The 25455-nt window shown below is 40.2% G+C and overlaps 1 protein-coding gene across 4 annotated transcripts in view; it reads right to left on the bottom strand.

The window, feature by feature from the left end:
* fhod1 (formin homology 2 domain containing 1) overlaps nt 1-25455 on the bottom strand; it is a 305371-nt gene that overhangs the window by 37151 nt on the left and 242765 nt on the right. The window contains exons 11-16 of one of the 4 annotated variants that reach the window (XM_073069862.1): nt 21098-21202; nt 16812-16919; nt 14437-14484; nt 13616-13719; nt 3134-3274; nt 1473-2389 (exon numbers count right to left, since the gene is read on the bottom strand). In XM_073069862.1, coding sequence (XP_072925963.1) covers nt 1473-2389; nt 3134-3274; nt 13616-13719; nt 14437-14484; nt 16812-16919; nt 21098-21202 — 1423 coding nt within the window. The remainder of the gene's footprint in view (nt 1-1472; nt 2390-3133; nt 3275-13615; nt 13720-14436; nt 14485-16811; nt 16920-21097; nt 21203-25455) is intronic. The other 3 variants (XM_073069863.1, XM_073069864.1, XM_073069865.1) reach the window with 3 other exon arrangements.

Raw genomic sequence — 25455 nt, 5'->3', positions numbered from 1 at the left:
CCCCTTCATCGATCCATTTCTTCTTGCCCTGGGTTTTCTGTCATCATCCCTGGTAATTTTTCCTATTAATATCCTACTAGAGAAAGACGAGGCCTAAATTCCCTAAAGCAAAGACAAAATACCGTAGGTACATAGTGTAGGGGTGACATGATAGCATAGCGGTTTGCAAGCCATCACAGATTGGGGTTCAATTCCTGCCCCCTTTCTCTCTGTGGCCATATAGATTTCCTTTGGGGTGCTCTAGCTTCATCCCCAATTCCAAAGGTGGGTGATTAGGTTTAGTGAGTTGTGGCATGCTATGTTGGCACTAGAAGCATAGCGACACTTGCTGGCTGCCCAGCACAATCCTTGCTGATTTGATACAAATGATTCATTTCACTATCTGTTTTGACCCACATGTGACAATAAATCTAATCGTTAATCTTGAACTGAAATGAACAATTTTCAATACCTGAGCTGCTGTGTCACCACACTGTCATAACTTAGTTATTACTTGACTTGATTTATAGTTTGAACACTTAACTATTAGAAGCTTTGATAATCACCATATTTCCTTCTTATCTCAAGATGCAACCCTGTATAAATTTCTGCTCCTATTTCCATTTAAATCTCACCATCTAATTATGGATATTGTAGAACTTCATTGTCCCCTCATCCTCTGCCTGTCGATGCAATGTGTGGATCACTGTACACTAGGAAGTGCCCAAGTTCTAAGTTTAAACTCTTTGGACATTATTTCATTCTCCTCACTCCATCACCCTTCACCGTTTTCCTTTCAGCCAAACGCTTTGCCATGTTTCATGGTGAAGTCTGGAGTGGAGGGTAAGAGTTGGCATAATTGAGAAATGAGGGGTACAGACAGGGTAGACTGCAGGGAACTTTTCCCCACTTAAGACATATTTAAAATTAGAGGACATAGATTTAAAGTAAGAAGGGGAGGGGTCAGTGGAGGGGGGGAGGGGGTCCAGTATCACCCAGAGAAAGATGAGTGCACGGAATGCATGGCTGGAGAGAATGGTGGAAGCAGAGTGATGAACAGCATCTAAAAACTGTCCAGATGAGCACTTGAATCACCTAGAGAGAGGAAGCAGTGGGCCAAGAGCTGGAAAATAGGATTTATACAGATGAATCCCCAGTGGACATACTGGTCTCCTTCCATGGTACATGTCTCCCATGGCTCTATGTTCCATAATCAAAGTTGATCTTATAAGAAAGATTTTCAAAACACCTTTCTAATTCATTCCAGCATACGTTCACTGCCTCCTGACCCTAGAAGCACATAAGCAATTAAAAGTATTCCGGTAATTTGTATACATGTATGATCTGTGTAGGCATGTAATGACACGCTTTCATTCCATTTGAAACAGAATTAGAAATTAGCCATTCATTACCAAATGGTAACCACAGGTACTGAAATTCGTAGAATGCTTTTTGCTTTATTACTTCTAATCAAAAGACAACCAGTCTCTTACCTTTGAAGGTAGTTCCTTTGCTTTAGATTCAAACAAGTGTTCTAGCTTAGTAGTGTCCACAGTTACTTTATCTAAGGAAGACCAGACTGTTCCCCGGCCAAATTTACAGCTCCTGAAAGGGCGTTCTGGTTGCTTTAGTTCCTTCCAGAAGAGCTTAACAGTTTTTCTCTTCTTTGTAAATGCAGAGTCTGCTCCCTGGGGTGATGACAAACTGAAAGGTGGGGGTGGAGGAGGGGCAGGAGGGCTAGGAACTAGTCCGAAAGATGGTGGTGGTGGTGGTGGTGGCGGCGGTAGCGGTGGTGGAGGTGGAGGTGCCAGACACCCGGGAGGTGCAGGGGGTAGTGGGGGAGGTGGAACCATTGAGCTACCAAGCAATGGAACAACTTGCTTATCAACCACGTCAGAGTCTGCATCCAAAACATCTACGTCCTCCTCATCTCGTAGGTCCGTAAAGTCTAAATCTTTGATCTTCAGCTTTCTTGGACTTGCTTCAAGCTGATCCCACATGTATTCAGAGTCCTTCTTCAATGGCATAATTATAGGAGTTTTCTCTACATTTTTCTCATTCAGTTCAGCCTCAATACTAAACTGTTGCTTCAAAGTCTTGATCTGAGGTTCAGCAAATTTCTCCAAAGTGGCTTTTACATTCCCAGCGATGCTTTCAGTGATGGGTTTCTTTTGACTTTCCTCATTCTGATGGATGTCCTGCTTGGAAAAGCGTTCCATCAAACTTGCTGTGGATTCCATCAAAGCCTCCTCTGCAAGTTTCTTCTCACTTGCAGTACAGACCTCCTCCTGGGTTACCTTCGAGCTGCTGGCCTTGGTTTTGGCATACAACATGTCCAGCATAAACTTCTTGTCACTGGAGATAGCACTGCACTGCTCCAGGCTGGACTGGCGGATAAGGCATTGACCTGCTGCCAAACAAAAGAAATCATAGTAAGAGACCTATAATGTTCATGAGCAAGCAAAGCATTTTGAAGAAAACAGTGGACACTTGCTTAAAGTTTCAAACTGAAAACAAACAAATTGAGGATGACGGTAAAACAATAACTTTTGCTTACTTCTGTGGTGGCTGACATTGGAACAAACTCCTGAATTTCCACATGCCACCATCTTGAAGTCAAGGAAGAAAAATGATGCTGCTCATCAGAATAGCAGAAGTAATGTGGAAGCGCTGCTACAAGTCCTACCCTCTGCACTGCGTAGTGCGCAAAGTGAGGGAAAACTAAACAAAGTACAACATTTGTTTTGCACCAAGCAAGAACATGACCATCTGATCTAAACAATTTACATACTTTTTAACATAAACTTCAAATTACAAGTAATTTACTTTCCCCAAGCTAGGGAGTAGCAACTAAGTGTATTGCCTGGCAAATATCCAAGAGGTTTCTTGATCATATCAAAAACCTCTTAGCATTTTCAAAAAGCAACAAGTCTCCTTACTTAATTAACAAAAGAAAGTAAAGGCAAGACCAATGAAGGGGTGGGAAATCATTGATCTAAAACTTGATCAAAAGATTTATCTTTGCAGAAGTAACTTTCCACATTGTTTATTGAGGAATGTTGGCCCTTTCCGTTTGTGAGACTGTTATTAGCAGATGGGCCTGCAGTATGCTCTTGGGGAATAAACGGATACAAAAAGATGCAATCTTTCTTGCCTGTCTCATTATTGCCCGCCTGTCTGTCTTCTCTCTCTTCCCTCTCCAATGTACTGCTGGTCGAGGAGCTGCTGGAGGCTGAGCAAGTTTCTCTTTCATTTAGCGCTTCATTCTGTTGTTCCTTTTCACTTAGTGCCTCGACTGTTAGAGAGAAGAATGATTCAGATTATCGAACTTCTTTTATAACTCTGCATATATTTTCAGGAACAGTCATATCTTCCACAGTTAACAGTATGAAAAAATCCTCAGTTGTCATAAACACATGCAAGCCTACATCCTGATATTTCACAATAGTTCAATAAGCCCAGAAACAGAACTCAAAATTTATTCATCTAACCAACTACTGAAATAGCTCTTGATTAAACCAGCATAAATATCCAGTTCTGAGTCATTCTGTCTAACATGTTTCCCAGGTTAGATGACGAGTCTTGGCTTTCATCTAAACTTAGTTGTGATAACAGCTGGGGTGTAAGAGTATACCTTCAGACCACCAGTATCGTGTAAGAAAAGTAAACCAACTGCAGATGAAACAAAACACAGAAATTAGTGTAAACATTCAGCACAGCATCTGTGGAAATAATTAACCTTGTAAGTTACAGATGTACACTTGATACATGTTGGTACCAACGACATAGTCAGGAAGAGGGATGAGGTCCTGAAGTGTGAGTTTCGGGAACTAGGCAGAAGGCTGAAGAACAGGACCTCAAGGGCGGCGTTCTCAGGATTGCTGCCAGTACTACGTGATAGTAATGGTAAGAAATGGAGGAGATGGCAGTTGAATGCATGGCTGAGGAGTTGGTGCAGGGGGCAGGGTTTTAGATTTTTGGATCATTAGGACCTCTTCTGAGGAAGGTGGGACCTGTACAGATTGGATGGGTTGCACCTGAACTCGAGGAGGAGCAATATCCTTGCAGGTAGGTTTGCTAGCATGGTTCGGGAGGGTTTAAACTAATTTGCAAGGGGGATGGGACCTGGAGCGATAGAGCAGTGAAAGAAGTGCATGGAGTAAAGCCAGATCTAACATATAGAGAGGCTTTGAGGAAAGAAAAGCAGAATAAAGGGTGTAAAGGTAATAAGGTAGAAGGGCTAAAGTGTGTGTACTTCAATGCAAGAAGCATCAGGAACAAAGGTGATGAACTGAGAGCTTGGATACATACATGGAATTATGATGTAGTGGCCATTACAGAGACTTGGCTGGCACCAGGGCAGGAATGGATTCTCAATATTCCTGGATTTCAGTGCTTTAAAAGGGATGGGGGGGGATGGGGGGATGGGGAGGAGGGGTGGCATTACTGGTCAGGGATACTATTGCAGCTACAGAAAGGCTGGGTAATGTAGCAGGATCCTATTTTGAGACGGAATGGGTGGAAGTCAGGAACAGGAAGGGAGCAGTTACTCTATTAGGGATATTCTATAGGCCCCCTTCTAGCAGCAGAGATACCGAGGAGCAGATTGGGAAGCAGATTTTGGAAAGGTGCAAAAATAACAGGGTTGTTTATCATTGGTGACTTTAACTTCCCTAATATTGATTGGCACCTGATTAGTTCCAATGGTTTAGAAGGGGCAGAGTTTCTTAAGTGTGTCCAGGACGGATTCCTGTCACAGTATGTTGACAGGCCGATGAGGGGGAATGCCATACTAGATCTAGTATTAGGTAACGAACCGGGTCAGGTGACAGATTTCTCAGTGGGTGAGCATCTGGGGGACAGTGATCACCACTCCCTGGCCTCTAGCATTATCAAGGAAAAGGATACAATCAGAGGACAGGAAAATTTTTAATTGGGGAAGGGCAAATTATGAGGCTATATGGCTAGAACTTGCGGGTGTGAATTGGGATGATGTTTTTGCAGGGAAATGTACTATGGACATGTGGTCAATGTTTAAGGATCTCTTGCAGGATGTTAGGGATAAATTTGTCCCGGTGAGGAAGATAAAGAATGGTAGGGTGAAGGAAGCATGGGTGACAAGTGAGGTGGAAAATCTTGTCAGGTGGAAGAAGGCAGCATACAAGGATCAGATGGGTCTATTGAGGAATATAGGGTAGCAAGAAAGTAGCTTAAGAAGGGGCTGAGATGAGCAAGAAGGGGGCATGAGAAGGCCTTGGCGAGTAGGGTAAAGGAAAACCCCAAGGCATTCTTCAATTATGTGAAGGACAAAAGGATGACAGGAGTGAAGATAGGACCAATTAGAGATAGAAGTGGGAAGATGTGCCTGGAAGCTGTGGAAGTGAGCAAGGTCCTCAAAGAATACTTCTCTTCGGTATTCACCAATGAGAGGGAACTTGATGATGGTGAGGACAATATGAGTGAGGTTGATGTTCTGGAGGATATTGATATTAAGGGAGAGGAGGTGTTGGAGTTGTTAAAATACATTAGGACGGTTAAGTCCCCAGGGCCTGATGGAATATTCCCCAGGCTGCTCCACGAGGCAAGGGAAGAGATTGCTGAGCCTCTGGCTAGGATCTTTATGTCCTCGTTGTCCACGGGAATGGTACCGGAGGACTGGAGGGAGGCGAATGTTGTCCCCTTGTTCAAAAAAGGTAGTAGGGATAGTCTGGGTAATTATAGACCAGTGAGCCTTACGTCTGTGGTGGGAAAGCTGTTGGAAAAGATTCTTAGAGATAGGATCTATGGGCATTTAGAGAATCATGGTCTGATCAGGGACAGTCAGCATGGCTTTGTGAAGGGCAGACCATGCCTAACAAGCCTGATAGAGTTCTTTGAGGAGGTGACCAGGCATATAGATGAGGGTAGTGCAGTGGATGTAATCTACAAGGATTTTAGTAAGGCATTTGACAAGGTTCCATACAGTTGGTTTATTCAGATAGTCAGAAGGCATGGGATCCAGGGTAGTTTGGCCAGGTGGATTCAGAATTGGCTTGCCTGCAGAAGGCAGAGGGTCATGGTGGAGGGAGTACATTCAGATTGGAGGGTTGTGACTAGTGGTGTCCCACAAGGATCTGTTCTGGGACCTCTACTTTTCATGATTTTTATTAACGACCAGGATGTGGGGTAGAAGGGTGGGCTGGCAAGTTTGCAGACGACACAAAGGTTGGTGGTGTTGTAGATAGTGCAGAGGATTGTCGAAGATTGCAGAGAGACATTGATAGAATGCAGAAGTGGGCTGAGAAGTGGCAGATGGAGTTCAACCTGGAGAAGTGTGAGGTGGTACACTTTGGAAGGACAAACTCCAAGGCAGAGTACAAAGTAAATGGCAGGATACTTGGTAGTGTGGAGGAGCAGAGGGATCTGGGGGTACATGTCCACAGATCCCTGAAAGTTGCCTTACAGGTAGATAGGGTAGTTAAGAAAGCTTATGGGGTGTTAGCTTTCATAAGTCGAGGGATAGAGTTTAAGAGACACGATATAATGATGCAGCTCTATAAAACTCTGGTTAGTCCACGCTTGGAGTACTGTGTCCAATTCTGGTCGCCTATGGAAGGATGTGGAAGCACTGGAAAGGGTATAGAGGAGATTTACCAGGATGTTGCCTGGTTTAGAGAGTATGGATTATGATCAGAGATTAAGGGAGCTAGGGCTTTACTCTTTGGAGAGAAGGAGGATGAGAGGAGACATGATAGAGGTGTACAAGATATTAAGAGGAATAAATAGAGTGGACAGCCAGCGCCTCTTCCCCAGGGCACCACTACTCAATACAAGAGGACATGGCTTTAAGTTAAGAGGAGGGAAGTTCAAGGGGGATATTAGAGGAAGGTTTTTCAGAGAGTGGTTGGTGCGTGGAATGCACTGCCTGAGTCTGTGGTGGAGGCAGATACACTAGTGAAGCTTAAGAGACTACTAGACAGGTATATGGAGGAATTTAAGTTGGGGGGTTATATGGGAGGCAGGGTTTGAGGGTCGGCACAACATTGTGGGCCGAAGGGCCTGTAATGTGCTATTACTATTCTATGTTGTTCTATCACAAGGAATCAAGTTAGTTGAAGATGCAGAACTCAATATTGAATCCAAAACACTGGGTCTGGGCCAACCTTGTGGAATGAACACAGGTGCAATGCAAAGCACTCACCCAATCTTTGACTGGCTTCTCCAATGTGAACTAGGAAGTTAATCTGGGACCTGGATCATGGAAAGGAAGGAGATGAAAGGACTAATGTTGCATCACCAGTGGATGGAAGGGAAAATGCTCTCAGAAAGGTGCTGGTTAGAGAGAATGGAAGAATTGACCAGCGAGTCCAGTTTTTACTTGACCACATCAATTTCAATTCCTCAAATGTGGCAGTAGGGTGTGCAACTCCTGCCTGTTAACCACAATGCTACTGTACAGTTCTAACTATGTAATCTCCTGAAGGAAATTATTAAGACCTTGTAAATGGTAATTGGACAGATTTCAGGATTTCAAAACTGAAACAGAAAAATTAGGAAATTTATTGTCCCTATCTGTAAAGGATAAAGATATAATGTAACCATTAATTTTTATCTAGACTTAACATGATTTACACACACATTTCCAAGGTTCCAAAAGGAAACACTGGAGATTCTGCAGATGCTGGAAATCTAGAATAACGCACACAAAATGCTGGAGGAATTCAACAGATCAGGCAGCATCTATGGAGAGGAATCAACAGTCAACTTTTCTATTTACTCTTGTTTTTTCTCTCTCGCCTTAAAACCTATCACTTTCTTCTTCTCTGTGTCAAACTCTGACTTGTGAAATTATTAATATTGCCTGTCATGAGTCACTTCACACAAAATGCTGGGGGAACTCAGCAAGCCAGACAGTAATTATGGAAAAGAGTACAGTTGACATTTCAGACTGAGGCCCTTCAGCAGACCTACATTTTGTGCGTGTTGCTTGGATATCCAACATCCGCAGATTTTCTCGTTTGAGTCACTTCAGTATGTTGGAGGTTCAAGTATTGTTGCTGATTCTTCCACATGGCAAAGCCAAGCTGAAACCTCCACCATTTGTTTTCAGTTACCAATGGACTCCATTACTTTGGTGAACATTTGCATTGTTTAACCTACTTATTATGTCACCATTAATAACTTGGATCTTCAGCAGATTTTCATTTGGAGTATCGGAAAGACATAACAGTTGAAAAAGTTGCCTTCTGTTTTCTGCCATAGGTCATCTCCATGGGCCAGGTAAACCTTGGGTGCATGTTAGCCCCCTGACTGGATCTTATGGTGACATTAGTACTCTTGCCTGCTTATGGAAAGTAACTTAGGCACCAAAACTCATGGATTAATAAGGTTGAGTGGGTGAGGAAAGTGTAAAGGTGCAGAAGGCTGGTCAACAACATGTTAGAAATCCCATACACCATATATCTTGTATACAACCAGCAACCTCAATTTAATTGACCATCACATTTATAAGTGGCAAAACATAGACACTGATACCATTAGATCCTCCCTGGATTCTCAGTTCTTTGCTCATAAAGGGTTTCAGCACTGTTTTTTTTGGGGGGGGGGCTGGCAATCTTGATTTCTTCTTAGCATCTTCTTTCACTAACTCATGCCCTTGGAAGGTTATTATTAAATCCTAGTAAGGTTGATTTTACTAACATTAGCACTTACAGTTTCATTAGCATTATCTCCAACTTTCCCTAACATTTTTCTCTAAATTGCACTTAGTGTTTCCTAAATGTTCAAATGGATCTTGCAGAGAATAAAATCTTTATGAAGCTCTAATATGTTATTTTTCAACTGTTCTCTGACAAAGTTCATCATGCTTGTTACCATGAAGAGGTATTTAGACGTTCACCATAGCTGGAATGTAACTCTTGTATGACCCTTAAACTTGCCCTATCTGTTGCCATGGCTTATACTTACAAATTTACAAGTGCAAAGCAAATACATTACTGTTTGTGAGCATGGGGAGATATTAAGGTATGAATGTCTGGAGAGACAATCAGATAATGCTGTTTCTACTAATACACATAGAACATAGCACAGTACAGCTCAGCAACAGGCCATTCAGCCCGCAATGTTGTGCTGGACCAACTAAAAAGCAAATCAAAAACAGCCAAACACTAATCCCTCCTACCTACATGGTCCATATCCCTCCATCTCTCTTACATCCATGTGCCCGTCCAAACATCTCATAAAAGCCTCTAATGTATTTGCTTCTACCACCATACCAGGCAGTGCATTCCAGGCATCCACCACTCTCTGAGTAATAAACTTACCCCTCAATGACAATCTCACATTCAACGCATGCCCTCTGGTATTAAACATTTCAACCCTGGGAAACAATTACTCTTTGTCCACTCTATCTATGCCTCCCATAATCTTATAAACCTCTATCAGATCTCCCTTCACTTCCATAGAAATCAACCCAAATTTTTCCAGCCTCTTCTGATAGCACATGCCCTTGAAACCAGACAGAATCCTGGTAAACCTCTTCTGCACCCTCTCCAAAGCCTCAACATCCTTCCCATAGTGGGGTGACCAGAACTGTACACAATACTCCAGATGAGGCCTAACTAGAGTCCCATACAGTTTCAACGTAACCTCCTGGCTTTTGAACTCAATGTCTTGACTAATAAAATGTTTGCTTTTATAAACTTTCTTAACCACCTTATCGACTTGTGTAGCCACTTTCAAGGAGCTATGAACTTGGATCCCAAGATCTCTCTGCTCAGCCACACTGTAAAGGATCTTGCCCAGTGTACAGAACAGTGTACTGTCTCCTTGCATTTGCCCTACCGAGGTGCAACTCCTCATATTTATCTGGGTTAAACTTCATCTGCCATTTCTCTGCCCATATCTGCAACAGATCTATAGTATATTACACCTTATTCTTTGCCAGTCTTCTACACTATCCACAACTCCACCAATCTTAGTATCATCCATAAATTTACTAACCCATCCACCTACATTTTCATCCAGGTCATTTATATACATTACAAACAGCATAAGTCCCAGCACAGACTCTTGTGGAACTCCACTAATTACAGATCTCCAGCTCAATAAGTCCCTTCAACCACTACTACCCTCTGTCATTCTATGCACAAGCCAGTTCTGAATCCAAACAGATAATTTGCTGCAGACCACATGCATCTTAATCTTCTGAATTAGCCTCCCAAGAGGAACTTTGTCAAACACCTTACTAAAATCCATGTCGGCAACACCTGTTGCCAAACCCTCATCAATCTCTCTCAACACCTTGTCAAAAAACTCAATTAATTTGGTAACACACAACCTGCCATGCACAAAGCCATGCTGGCTCTTCCTAATTAGGCAATGGGTTTCCAAATATTCATATATCCTCTCCTTAAGAATTTTCTCCAGCCATTTGCTTACAACTGATGTGAGACTCACTGGTCTATAGTTCCCAAGATTTTCCCTTCTTCTCTTCTTAATAGAGGTACATCATTAGCCACTTGCCAGTCCTCCGGGGCCTTGCCTGTGGCTAGACAGGACATAAAGGTAGTGGTCAAAGGCCCAGCAATGTCGTCTCTTGCCTCCTTCAATAACGTGGTGTAATTCTCATCAGGACTTGGGCAGTTATCCACCTTAATACTCATTAGAAGACCCAACATTTCCTCCCCCTTGACCCCTAAATGCCCCAACACATTTATACACTCAGCACTGATCTCCTGGTCCTCCATATGTTTTTCCTTGATAAATTCTGAAGCAAAGTACTCTTTAAGTGCTTCACTCACATTCTCTGCATCTAAGCAAATGTTCCCCCTTTACCCTTGAGTGGTCTCACCCTCTTCCTAGTTATCCTCTTGCCCTTGATGTGTGTATAGAACGCCTTGGGATTCACCTTCATCCTACTTCCCAAGGACTTTTCATGGCCCCTCTTGGCTTTCCTAATTCCCTTTAGTTCTTTTCTGGCTTCTTTATACTCCTCATGTGCCTTGTTTGATTCTAGCTTCTGAAGATTTACATACTTTTCCATTCATTTTTTGACTAAATTCATCAGCTCTCCAGACATCCAATATTTTCTTGTCTTTCAGATCCCAGTGCTTCCTTCTAACAGGAACATACCTTTCCTGTACTCTGTGCAATGGATCTTTAAACAACCTCCACATGCCTGATGTGGACTTGATAGAGAAAAGGTGTTCCCGATTAACCCAGTTCCTGCCTAATGCCCTTGTATTTTGCCCTACTCCAATTTAAAGCAAGGATCATAACTATCATTGCATATAGCTATCCTGAAATTCATGCAATTAAAAGTAATTCTTTCCCACACCATCCCCGCCACGGAAGAGTGATGTTTCGTAGCAACCATTTCTGAATTGCTCTGCATCATTCTGGTAATAGGCAAATGTGCTCCTGACATACAAGGAAATATGCCCCCAAATCTAGCTCTTTTGGATTTTGCAGGATAAGTTGGGTCACACTGTTCTAAGGAGATCATTGTTGGGCTCTCCAAGGACAACTGGATTATCCCAGTCCTCACTTAAGGTAAGACCTTACTTAACTCAAATTATCTCTCAAATTTCCTACCAACCTTTGCTGGCCTACCCCACAAGACCGGGGCCCCAATCTTCTAAATTCTTCTTACTCACAAATGCCTGAACCTATCAACTCCCACTTCCTAACTTCAGAATACAAGAAGCCTTCCATCTCTACTTCCACAGAGTCACAGAGCAGAGTCAGACTTAGCAGACTCATCCTCTAGAATGAGATGCATCTTTCTGAAGGTTAAGATTACACATCAATGCATCATTGAGCATTGAACATTCACAATAAAGTTCCAGTCAGTCACCATGACATGCACCATCTCCAGGATTTCTCAAGCTATCGTTGAGGGTTGAGTTCATGGAAATGGGCTTGTTAGAAGAGCTCCAAAATTCCTCTCTACTCCATGTCATCTTTCTCCATTCCCTTCGCTTCCTTGGATCCAGTACAAAATAAGAATGGATTAGGCAGTCGTGACTTGGCAATCTGAGACCATTTCCTTAAAAAGCCTATAGCTGGCACAGGTACTTGTGTAAAGTGGAACAGCAGCCACTGACTGTGCTCCAGAGGTGTTCAGGCGAATTGTTCTTGGTAGACACTAATCATACAGTTCAGAGGGAAGGGATAGAGGTGTCTTTTTCTGACTGGAGGTCCGTGACCAGAGGATCAGTGCTGAAAACTTCTGGTCGCAACATACATTAATGATCTGGATGTAAATGCAGGAGGTCTGTAAATTTTCAGATAATGCTGAACGTAGTGGAGCTGCAGACGAGGGTTGTCAAATGATGCAACGGGATGCAGATCAGTTCGAAATTTGGGTGGAAAAATGAGCCTGATTCAGACAGTGTAAGGTTTCGCATTTTTGGGAGGTCAAAGGCAAGAGGAAGATAATGCAGTAAATGGCAAGACCTTTACAAGAATTTATATACAGAGAGATCCTGAAGTGCAAGTCAATTCTCTCTGAAAGTGGCAGCCCAAGTCAGAACCTGAATCAGGTTTATTATCACTGAAATACATCATGATATTTTTTGTTGCTTTGTGACAGCAGTGTAATACAATATATTAAAAAATACCATAAATTACAAAAAGTAGCATGGACGCCGAATAATGAGGTTGTGTTCATGAACTATTCCACAAGATGGTAAAAAAAATGGCATACTTACCTTCATCAATTGGAGCATTTAGTATACAAGTTGGGAAGTTATTTGTGGTTGTTTAATACTTCAGTTAGGCTACATTTGGATATTGTGAATAGTTCTGGTCACCCCATTACAAGAGGAGAGAAATGCTTTGGAGAAGATGCAGAAGAGTTTCACCAGGACATTGGTGAATTAACCATCAGGAGAGGTTGGACAAATTTGAGTTGTTTTCTCTGGAATATCAAAGACTGATAGATGACTGAATAGAAGTATATAAAATCACAAGAGACAGAAATAGACAGTCTTTTTCCCAAGAAGAGAATGTTTAATACTGGAGGGCATAGGCTTAAGGTGAGAGGGTGAATGTTTACAGGAGATTTGTGAGGGAAGTGTTTTTGAAACACAGAGTGGTAGGTACCTCAAACACACTGCCAGGGATGGCGGTAGAAGTAGATAGAACAATAACGTTTAAGAGTAATTTAGACAAACACTTGAACAGGCAGAGAAAGGCGAATTCAGACTACGTACATTCAGATGAGACTAATTAATCTGACATCATGGTCAGTACAGATACCGTGAAGCATAGAGCCTGTCCCTGTGCTTACTTTTCCTATGTTCAATGATTCACGCCAGTACATTACACTCAATCCATGTACTTCAATTACGTTTTGTTAGTCTTTTGGGTGGCATCTACAAAGGCCTCTGAAAAAACAAACTCATATACACAGGTTCCCTTAACTACTCTGCTAGTTATAATATCAAAAAAAAACAGGTTTGTCGAACATTATTTTCCTTTCATAAATCCAAACTGACCCTGCATTGGCCTTTGGTATTTTCCAATTGTCCTGGAGCCACTTCCATAGTATAATAGACCCTTCTTGTGATGTCAGTTGAACTGGTCTAATTCAAGGTAACATATCAGGCTACCAGATCTGACTAAATTATATCAGCAGAAGTGGGCAACTTACCATCAGGGGTTCTGACTGCGAACGTAGACATCACATGAGGTGAATGCTGCTTGTTGGCATCCCTCTCTTTTTGCGATGCAGCAAGATTTTCTAAAAAGCGATTTCTGAAAGAGTTATAGCAGCAACTCAGCAGATATTCAAGCAGCCCCAAAACTATTTTGGCAACCTGGACTTGATTGAAGTTCCAAAAACTTCACACCACACTACACCAAACATGCAGTTAAAGAAATTAATCATTCACAAATCACTTTTTGTTTGGATATTTCAAACATCAATACCGCTAACCTCATTTTCAGCTCACATTCAAGTGCAAGCGGGGAAGGGGGGAAGCTGGTCCATTAAGATCAAACGGAAAATATCACCCAGATTGAAAAATCAATATCACCATCACACACTCATCATGGCCCAACCACCATTGCATAATTCCTGTAAAGATATTCCAGTTATTATAGGCCAGTCACATACTAATTCACTGGTAGGGCAGGCTGGTTTCTAAAAATATTGATTGTCAATAACATTATACATGAAATGAAACCACTAATATAATTGATTAAGTTCCACTGTTTACTATTAATAGCTCAACATGTGTTTAGCTTTTGCAATATAGAAATTCATACCATTTTTAGATATGAAGCACCAACCAGCCCAGTTATCAATGAGTAAAGTTGTTACTCTGTTGGAATTAGATCAGTTCAAGTAGCCCAGCCTTGCTTGATCTTGTACAGCCTATAATAATATCCCTCCAAAATCTAGGACAAATCGCAAAGCAAACCTTGTGCAGCTCACACACACAAAAATTCCATTCCTCACCCAATACTTACTCATATTTTTTGAGAACTGGCTTATCCCTAATAGGAATCCTCTCAGCCCTAAGAAAAAGACCATTTTCAAGAGGTATTGTCATTAGGTACCCGATAGCAAATCAGTAGTTGTGCTGGGAAATGTAAATGTTTATAGCTTAAGATATCAATAACATGTTTTAATTGTTCTAACAATAAATGAAAGCTTCCTTGAAGTAAGTGATACAGTTTTGTAAAAGCTGTGCACCCTAGATATGGAACCATTTATTGGTGTCAGAGTGTAGAATAATCTCAATGTGGAAATGCATCAAACCTCTTCTCAACAGGAAGCAATATTCACTGTGTGTCTGCCTCCTGCCACTCCACCATCTTGTTGTCACAATATCAGCCATGGTCATAAGGGTCAGCGCTCACCATTGCCTTTATCGTCCTCCCCAGTGTGAAGTTATGATGAGACAATGGAAATGGTTACACATCCATTTCACCTTATCAAAAATTTGCAGCTTTCTTCAATGCCTGAATACAATGATATGCCAACTGCACACTATTGAACTCTAATCTCAGTTTTTAGCTTCACATTTGGCCTTTTTGCCAAATCCACGAATTTCACCAGTGCATATTGTCTCTTACCATTAGTGAAAATCTCACTTACATGGTAGGCTTGATTTCCCCAGTGCCCTCTCCATTGTTTCTTCAGCTGCATACTGTTTAAAAAAAAACTCTCACCCTCAGCTTTGCTTCATTAACCCTATCCTGTCCTTGGACCTATTTCACCCATCACCTGTGTACTTGTCCCCACTTCCCACTGCTCCTCTCCTGTGCATACAACATTGATCCAGGTTTCCACCAACTTCCTCTTTCATTTTGAAATTCCCCATTGCCAACATCCTCCAAAAAAAAACAGCTGAATGATTCACTGTGGGTTTTTTCAAATTATCTAAATACATTCTTAATTTTCTGTATGTACTATGTACTTGGTAACATGGAAAGGATTTATTAAAATGATTCATATCTAAGATGGGGACTTCACTGCAAGCCTATTTATTGCTCTTCTAATTATCCTTGAAATGAGTAGCTTGCTAGTTAATTTCGAAAGCCAGTTAAAAGCCAAACATATTACTGTGGGTTGGTCTGAAGTAACATGCAAGATTTCCATGCCTGGGCGTCACTGGTGAACCAATGGGCTTTCACAACACCCTAAATCTACAAGAAGAGCATTCGCAGATATTTATGCCCTATTTATTAAATTCCACATCTGCCATATAAACTCAATGCTGAATCATTAGTCTAGACATCTGAACTACAAGCATATAAATGTAACCATAATGCTACTGTGCCCCAATTATTGCAGGCGGAAGTGAAGTACATTTTAGTCAAAATATATTTCTTAAACTTTCATCTGAAATCACTTTGCTTGTTTAAGTCAACTTTATTGTCCACCAGGAGCTCTAAAAATTGATACTCACCAAGACACCAGGTGTCATTTGGTGAAGATGACAACAGAAGCCAAGGTTTTGCAAATGGTTAGCGGTGTGTATTTAATATTCCAGTAATATTTAATATTGTAAATATAATGTTTGATGAAGCATTCTTTATTTACATAATGTTATGGGTTAAATGTAAGAAATACGTGAGTGGTAAACGTCATTATGCCACCGTGTCACGAGTGCACGCCGCACAGAGAGAGAAACTACAGTAAAAAAAGGCAGACATGTTATCCCGGGCTCCAATGTTTTTCTTTTGATTAGTTTCTGGAATTACAGAACATAACTGTGAGTAACGACAATGAACTTAGAGCACCAACTGGTTGGCATTATATCGAAAAAAGTGAGGGTAAAGGCAATGTAAAGGCAAACCTGTTAAGTCCAAAATAACGTTAGGGCTTTTGTAAGAGCAGAATCCAATTCAATATTACAAAGAGCCAACTCACTGTAACAGATCTTAAACATCATTTAAAGCTAAATACCAGCTTACACTTTGCTCAATAGTAATATTCATACTTCAGACTGATCGGTGAAGTGGGTAATTGGAATGCAAAATCTACAATTAACTGTGTAGAATCAGAGAACTTGAAACAACAACAGCACCTTTAATGTTGCAAAAAAAAATTGTACTTTAGAAAAAGCCTCAATTATTTCCCTTAATTTTAAGGATTCCTTCTGTGTTGTGATGAACCCTTAGCATCTGAAGTGACAAAAGAAAAATTGTAGCTTCATGCACTGTGGAAAAATCTCAAATAACATTTAGCTGTGGAAATTTCTATCTGTTACTGGGGTTGTGGATATTTAAAACTTCGCCTTAATCCCAGTTACTCCAGTTCTATTGTAACAGTAAAATGAACCTTAAAATGCTCTAAACAGATGATATCTAAATTCCTTCTAATTCATCTGACTTACTTGAAAATACTTCTTTCTCCAGGGCCCACTTTCATAGTTTTCTTTTCTGAGGATATGTTCAGCAGATCTGACTTATTAAATGAAGAAGACACAGTTTGCACAGCAGGCCTGTGGGCAGAGGAAAGATAGATCTTTAAACATACATGCTTTGTCATAATATTTTCTAGACATGGTAGATAAAGTACCACGGTGATCTCACCAGCTAGGATATGACCCAGGATCATCAGAGTCTACAGAGTGAACCATTTCCTGCCAATTTCTAATCTTTAAAATCAACCTGGTACTCCTCTCCAGTGTCTAGAATATTATAATACCCAGGAACTATTCATGCAAGAAGTGATTCTTACTTGTAACAGGCTTTGGAAAGACTAATTCAGAATTAAGTATAAGAAAATACATGAAGGGGATAATGTATGTTATCTGTTAAACTTCAGTTTTAGAATGTAGCAAACAATAATTTTGCAAGTAATTTTTATGTACGACTTAATATAAGGGTGATTCTTCAATTAGGGGCACTTTCGACTACTTGAAATTCTGAAAAATGGAATTTCTTGAAACTCTGTTTTGTTTATTTTACAACCTTTATTTTAGGCTCTGGAATGAAGACCAGATCTTGGCATTGATCAACCTTTAAGAGAACTTTTATATTTTAAGATGTTTTTGCAGAGTTTTCACAGTGGAGTGTCATTGCCATCACACCATCAAAATAGTGAATGTAATTTAAAATGAAATGATTTAAGATTTAAGATTTAAGGTCAATGTTGCAAATTAAAAACCATAGAACATAGAAATCTACAGCACATTACAGGCCTTTCGGCCCACAATGTTGTGCCGACCACGTAGCCTACTCTGGAGGCTGCGTAGAATTTCCCTAGTACATAGCCCTCTATTTTTCTAAGCTCCATGTATCTATCTAAGAGGCTCTTAAAATACCCTATTGTATCTACTTCCAGCACCACCACCAGCAGTACATTCCACGCACTCACCGCTCTCTGTGTGAAAAATTTACCCTGACATTCCCTTGGTACCTATTTCCAAACACCTTAAAACTATGCCCCCTCATGTTAGCCATTTCAGCCCTGGGAAAAAGCCTCTGGCTATCCACACGATCAATACCACTCATCATTCTTATACACCTTTATCAGGTCACCTCTCATCCTCCGTTGCTCCAAGCAGAAAAGGCCAAGTTCACTCAACCTACTTTCATAAGGTACGCTCTCCAATCCAGGCAACATCCTTGTAAATCTCCTCTGCACTCTCTCTATAGTATCCACATCCTTCCTGTAGTGAGATGACCAGAACTGAACACAGTACCATGTAATTTAATAAATTTGTTTTAACTCATTTCAAGTACATTCAGAATATATTTTGACATATTTTCTTAAGCATGTCAATATTTCCCTTGGCTAAAAAACACAGTATTTGTTTACTAATTAGACTATTGGGAATTTTAACCCTTTTTGACAGAATGCTGTTTTTGGTATCAGAGCATTTGACTCCAGCAAATGAGTTCAGACCAATATTACTAAACAAAACTTTATTTCCCATCAAAATATGCAGAGATGGTAATGACAAAATAGTTTTGATATTGACAATGGTTTTGGATTAACATTAGCTCCAACACTTACAATTATAAACATATCCTTACAGTCTGTACTATTTCTCAAAATTCCATTAAGAGTTTACAGTTTTTAGGGAACTTCTTAAAAAATATTCACATGAAACATGAACACAGGCACCCCAGCTAAACTAGGCATTGTCTAGACTTGGTTAAAAAAAAACAATAATGCTTACAAAACATCTGCCTAACCCTCCCCAACTCTGGAATAAGCAGCAACTCAAATTTCAGACAAATTATGGAGATCATTATTTTTCAACTGTCCATAAGAGAGAACCTTTTTTAACACTGACAAAACACTTAGTCAACTCTCTACACACTTCTTTTCTGCACACATTCACAGAAATCTCAACAACTCTGAAAAAAGCAACACTTGAAATTTAAAGCACCACCTTATGGTTTTGATTAGTGCACAGGTGAAGCCTCAGGAAGGTGGAGGTCATTCTGTTCTTGTTGCTGGCCTATTGGAGATTCTGGTGGGGTATTCTCTGCTATAAAACTTTGTACTACCTGTCATTTCTTATCAGCAGCCCTTCTATTTCTTTGATTAACTCTCCACTGTCATCTCTTCAATCTCTGTTCCTGCTTTGGTAATTGTGAGATGATCATAATTTTCCTGTTTCCCTTTTTTTTGTATCTCTCTTTTTCTCTTTCAAGGTACTGCTGATATTTCGCTGGGTCTTCCTTAATTGTGTCTCTGGTTTTTTTTTTGATCAGTCGGCTGATGATTTTGGGGCCATCTTGACCACTTCATCGCCAGTTGTGTGATGGTAAAGACATGTGATGTTATTGACATTTCTCACTTTTTAAAGAAAAAGTTGGTTAAGTCTCACACTTGCTAACTCAACTGCATAGCTTGCTTGTCAATGTAATTTAAATATATAGAAATAAAGTGGTTATTTATTTCTTAGTAAAAACACTCCAACAGTAACTCATTTGATAATGACGTGACAAACATACTCTCAGATCATGAGGTATAAGTCTTTAAATTACTCACATTTCTGGACATCAAAATGTCAGTCTTCTGCCATGACGGCCACATGCTCCCCTGTTACTCTCATTTCCATGGCAACCATATAAGCAGCTGTTTGAAAAAACTTGATGGTTTTCTAAAATGTGTCGTGTGTTGGTAATGACAGAACTGTTAGGGATAGTGTTTTTTTTGTCATAAAAAATGTATAAATTGCATTAAAAAATCCCACATGAACGTGATGTATGATTAAAAGGTCCTGTGAGAAAATGTGAACTAAAAGTTTCATGGATTTAATACTTGCTATTTCTTTATTTTTAAGACAAAATTACACAGTCTGGGTAGACGACGCCCAGAATAGTGAAATTCTGGCATATTCAAGTTGTTAATTCACTTAAAAATTAAGAAAGTATAATTTATGAAGCATACTGAAAAAAGTTTAGAGTTACTATTACCTAACTTTTAAAACTACAGCACTCGTTTTTGTAAAAACTATTTTTTTCTTGAAAATCTACCCTAGGGACACCAGTTTGCCTACTTAAAGAATCACCCATAAGCTGATGAACTCCAGTTAAATGCTTAACAGTCTGGCTTTGAAAAGACATATTTTAAGGATATAACTAACAGTTCAGGAATTTAGAACTACAATTTTAAAATGATCCTGAAACTTAATGTAGTAAAATGGAATCTGAAATGTTGGATCATCAAAAATGGTCAGTGGGAATAAACGTCTCAATCTGAAACAGATGCTGGAAACACACGCAAAATGCTGGGGAACTCAGCAGGCCAGGCAGCACCTATGAAAAGAGTCAACTTTTTGGGCTGACACCCTTCATCAGGACTGGAGAAAAAAAGATAAAAAGTCAGGTCTTACTGGATAAAATGCAAGCCAAACAAAACACTACTTTTACTCAGTAACTGTGTTGCTGATATGATTGGGTCAGTAATTTTGATCAGTTGTATCGAGTTTGTCTGCAGAACAATGATCAGAGGTTCATTATGGTTTTCAAATTCTGCTGCATAAAAAGCACTCCCATTTGCTCAAGTGAGATTCCATGCGTTTATTTCTTGTAACCATCTAGCCCCTTATGCCTGTCTGAGGCAGGGAGAGGGGCACTTTGATGGACATGAGGATCCAATCGCAATATTTAGGAGAAGTCTGGATGATTACAGGGATGAGAGGGATATTGGGAGGGGGGCAGCGCTCTGAATAGGACTACGCTGAATAACAGTTCAGCATGGACTAGATGGGCTGAAGGGCCTGTTTCTGGCTGCAGCGCTTTTTGAGTTGATGATGAGGTCAAAAGTATCTGTTAGAGAGTCAGAACAGGAAATACGGAACTGCTTAGTGTGGAAATTAAGTCTCCAGTTCTTGAAAAACCATGGGAAATGAGAGGCAGTTGAAAGAACTTGCCATTAAAGCCAACCCTTTACACAATTTTAAATAACATAATTATAGCTGGGCTTTTATAATAGTAATTCATTAAACAACAGCATTTAAAAATGCATCTCCTTATTCAACAATACTTGAAAATCAACAAAGTGGTTCCTCACAAAGAGTTGACCTTTGAACCTGTGACCATCGCAAATACAATCAGGACTATTAAACCAATTTCCAGAGATAATAGTTACCATTGTTCTTCACTGATGATAAGCCATTCAAGTGTCCGAACTGAGAGAACAAAAGTTAAGACAAACCTGGTGGGATTTGGGGAGTTCTCATCTGCTGCTTGACTAACAACCCTAGGTCTTGATGGAAAGATGAAAGAGGTTGCTACATAATGGCTGACGTAGGAGCGTTCCCTAGTCAAAGGACAGAGCTGTAAGAGAATGATCTAGGCAAAGAGCAGCTGGAAAAGTGATCACGTTAACATTGCATGACTTGTTTGGTAAGTTGCAAGCTATACATGCCACAAAGTTGTTAAATAGCTTAATGAAAGCATGAGAGGCAAAGGCATTGATATGCAATGGAAATGTAAAAATCAGCATTACATGAAGATTTAAAAGCTTTATGTAAGTAATTCTGATACTAAAAGGTGGGACAGAAGCTTTACATAAGTGCAGATATTTTTTTTATCAGCAATTGTAAACTTATTTTAAGATATCGGAAAGGAATTTCTATTGCATTGTTATTGTGGTGGTGATAAAATGAAAGGCGGGTGCTCTCAGCAACAGGTGTCACTATCAGAGGAAAGGAACATTAACTCAGGAATCCAATTCACAGATTAGAGCCCAGCCTATAATATCCCAACCAATGATGTCTGTGAACAATCCATCACTGTCCTAGGGTCCAGAAAGGAAAAGCCACCAAACCTGACCAAAACAAGACCAAACTTTCAGCCCAATCTTGTGAATGGCACAGGAGTTTTGAAGATTACTTTCATCATACATTATTTGAGATTAGCAAGTGAAATGCTGATCAAGGATAAAGTAATCATTAGCAAGAAAGGACCACGAAATGGATTCAGTTAAATGGACCAGACCTTCCATTATACAGAGAAGTTTCTTATAATCCAAAAGAATTCCTTTTCCCCCGTTACTTTACAGAGATTGATTTCTGACATTTTAAGCTATATTTAATATAAAACTACATCTACAGAATTTCAAAATAAAAACTTTTGAAAAGAAATATACAGTAAGAACTGGTCACATTATTGAACTAAATGCATTATGGTATGGAATGGGGAAGTGTTTGTGTCTGTTGGATTTTTGCTTTCTCAGAGACCTGATGCCTCTAAGATTCAAGTTGCTTATCCTGTTCAAAAAAACTTTGTCTGAATTTCAACCTTAATTCCCAATGACCTCTGGACTCAGAATAACAAAATATTTAACATGAAATGAGATTGAAATATTTTGTCGATGAATTTGGGTAAGAACATCAAGAGTGCATTAGCCGACTGTTATTTTTATATCCTTCCTTTAAAATTAAGCAATGGAACAATTAGTAGATTGACAGTCTACAACATGAGCATACATGGTTATAAATTGATGTTAAACCAATTAATGGGGTGTTAGTCTTGAGAAGCTGGATAGGTTTATCAGCTCCATCACATAACAGAACCTGGGAAAAGTTGATGGCAATGAGGAGTGAATAAAATGGGATTACTGTAGGATTATCCTGAGACAACATGGACCTGTTAGGTCAAAAGATCTGTTTCCATCCAGGCATAAAATACAAGCTTGAAATTCAGGGCAAAGCAGCTTTGCAATGTTCTCCCTGCCTAATCTTCTTCATGGTCCAATGTTAAAGCCACTACTTCATGATTGTTGGTTTGTAAAGAGGATACTGAATTACTGGTTTATATCGAAGGGGAGCTGATCTCTGCTCGTGAAATAGAAGAGGGAATAAAGAACTGTGCCCCAAGCTGAGCAAATGGATACATCTAAAATTTGTAAAACAGGATGAATTTTCACCACACTTGCTTTAGCTGGGGCTCAAGTTGTGATATTCTTGCTTTAGCTCAAGAGTGGTGGGTTCGATTCCATTTTTGAAACTGGAGTTCAAAACTTAAGCCAAGATTATGCACGGAGAACATTGCAAAGATGTTCATCTTTCTGTTGGGACCTGAAGCAGAACCGTGTCACTCTCTCAGGAGGATTTAAGCAGTCTTTTGGAATTGCATTATTATTTTAACCAGATTAAGGCACAATTTTGATTTGCCAGTTCTTCTGTGTTCTTGTCACCATTTACCGTATGTTCAAACCAACATCACAAAGATGCTGTACGTTATCTGGTTCTTAACACACTGCACTTTGTGCTTCCTTGCTGTTGCACTCCACAAGTTGGCCACTATGTTCCTTATAACTCACAGGAATCACTGTTGAAATTCTCTGCAAGCCACCTAAGGAACGAGCAAAGTGCTGTGTAAATGCAAGTCACCATTCTACACTCTTAAAAATGCAAGACAATGCATCTCATCTCAGGATGGAGTTCACAAAGAGAATGCCAACTTCAAATGCCAATGGCACTGTATCATTAAACCTGACTGAAAGCCTACATTTTAACTGGAGAAGACAGAAAGAAGTATTCATCTCTCTGCCTTCAGTTACCAACATATCTATGTTAGAATATTAGCTGATTACATTTTGCACGTTGAAGTATTTGACTGTTGCAGGGAAAAAAGGGGAGAATTGACCTGAGCACACAAGCTATATAATTCTTTGGCCTTTATCCATAATGCTGGGCTACAGGGAATGAATAACTTACAGACTACAAACCAACCAGAATTCCATGGATATTACAAATGGAAAATGAAACTACTCACTGCATCATAAAATAAAGTGTACTTGATACTTAACAATGAGCCTAACATAAACACACACCAGGATCATACCACAGCCCATGAAGAACAGGACAGTTAGTAAGCCATTCAGCCCCTTGCACCTGCTTTACTATTCAGTAACGCAATGGCTGATTTTTAAACTCAGATCCACTTTTCTTTATTGTTCTCTAGCTTAGATATTCTGGAATTCCTCAATGGTAATACAGAGTTTTCACTGCAAAGAAAAATTAAAGGTGCAAGGAAAAGTAACTGTTAAACTTCCTCTCCAGCCCTCCACCTTTCCCACCCGCCTGGCTTCACCTATCACCTCCCCGCTAGTCCCCCTTCCCCTCTCCCTACCCTTTTATTCTGGCATCTTCCCCCTGTCCTTTCCAGTCCTGAAGAGGGATCTTGGCTCATAATGTCGCCTGTTTATTCATTTCCATAGATGCTGCCTGACCTGCTGAGTTGCCCCAGCATTTTCTGCGTGTTGTTTTTGATGCAAGAATTCTGTCCATTCAAAGTGAAGGCATTCTCCATATTGTCTTAGTCTATATCTATTCATCTACTAGCACCACTATATCAGCTTACCTGGCCCTGATAATATTGTTCTGTGTGGGACCTATCTGTGCACAAATAAACTTTCTTTCGATAATCCTGAAGCCATGGCGGCCCCAAATAAATGTAAGCCTTTTGTTTACTTCAGCAAAGCTTGGATAAGTTTATTCTACGTAAACAAGCTGTGTTGTCTAGTAAAAAGATTATTTTTCTGATAGAATGCTGAACACTACAATAAATCAAGATAAAGTATGAACAGTTCTGTCAACCAAGAATGCTCATAACTGCCCCTGCAACACAAGCTGATTAGAGCCCTTTAAGAATTCCAAATACATTTCATAGATGCTTTCAGAAAAATAGAACATATGCCATCCTGTTTTCACATTCCATAATGTTCGAAGCTTTTCGCTTAATCCATTCAGACTCTGATAAGAGAATATGTAATAGTTACAAACATATGCAACTCAGAAACCTCATCGTTTGTACAATTAAGCAAAAAAGAGAAATGGAACCCCATCAGCTCCCGTACCTAATGCAGTGGCCACTGAGTGTAGGTTTGTGATCTTTTGCTGCTGTAACCCTTCCTCTTCAAGGTTTAATGTGTTATGCATTTAGAGATGCTTTTTTGCACACCACTGATGTAACATGTTGATAAAAATTTGAGTTCAATAAACAACAAGGTGCAGGAGTAGGCCATTCGGTCCTTCGAGCCAGCACCACCATTCACTGTGATCATGGCTGATCATCCACAATTAGTACCCCATTCCTGCCTTCTCCCCATATCCCTTGACTCCTCTATCTTTAAGAGCTCTATCTAACTCTTTCTTGAAAGCATCCAGAGAATTGGCCTCCACTGCCTTCTGAGGCAGAGCATTCCATAGATCCACAACTCTCTGGGTGAAAAAGTTTTTCCTCAACTCCGTTCTAAATGGCCTACCCCTTATTCTTAAACTGTGGCCTCTGGTTCTGGACTCCCCCAACATCGGGAACATGTTTCCTGCCTCTAGCGTGTCCAATCCCTTATCAGCTTGAACCAGTCTGGCCATTCTCTTCACACCTCTCTCATTAACAACGTGTTTTTGCCCACAGAACTGCCACTCACTGCATGTTTTTTCTGTTTCGCACCATTCTCTCTAAACTTTAGAGACTGGGGTACATGAAAATCCCAGGAGATCAGCAGTTTCTGAGATACTCAAACCATGCCATCCGGCACCAACAATCATTCCACTATCAAAG

Source organism: Hemitrygon akajei, chromosome 17 (assembly GCF_048418815.1).
Source record: "Hemitrygon akajei chromosome 17, sHemAka1.3, whole genome shotgun sequence".
NCBI lineage: Eukaryota > Metazoa > Chordata > Chondrichthyes > Myliobatiformes > Dasyatidae > Hemitrygon > Hemitrygon akajei.
This window is presented reverse-complemented; position numbering and strand designations above follow the sequence as displayed.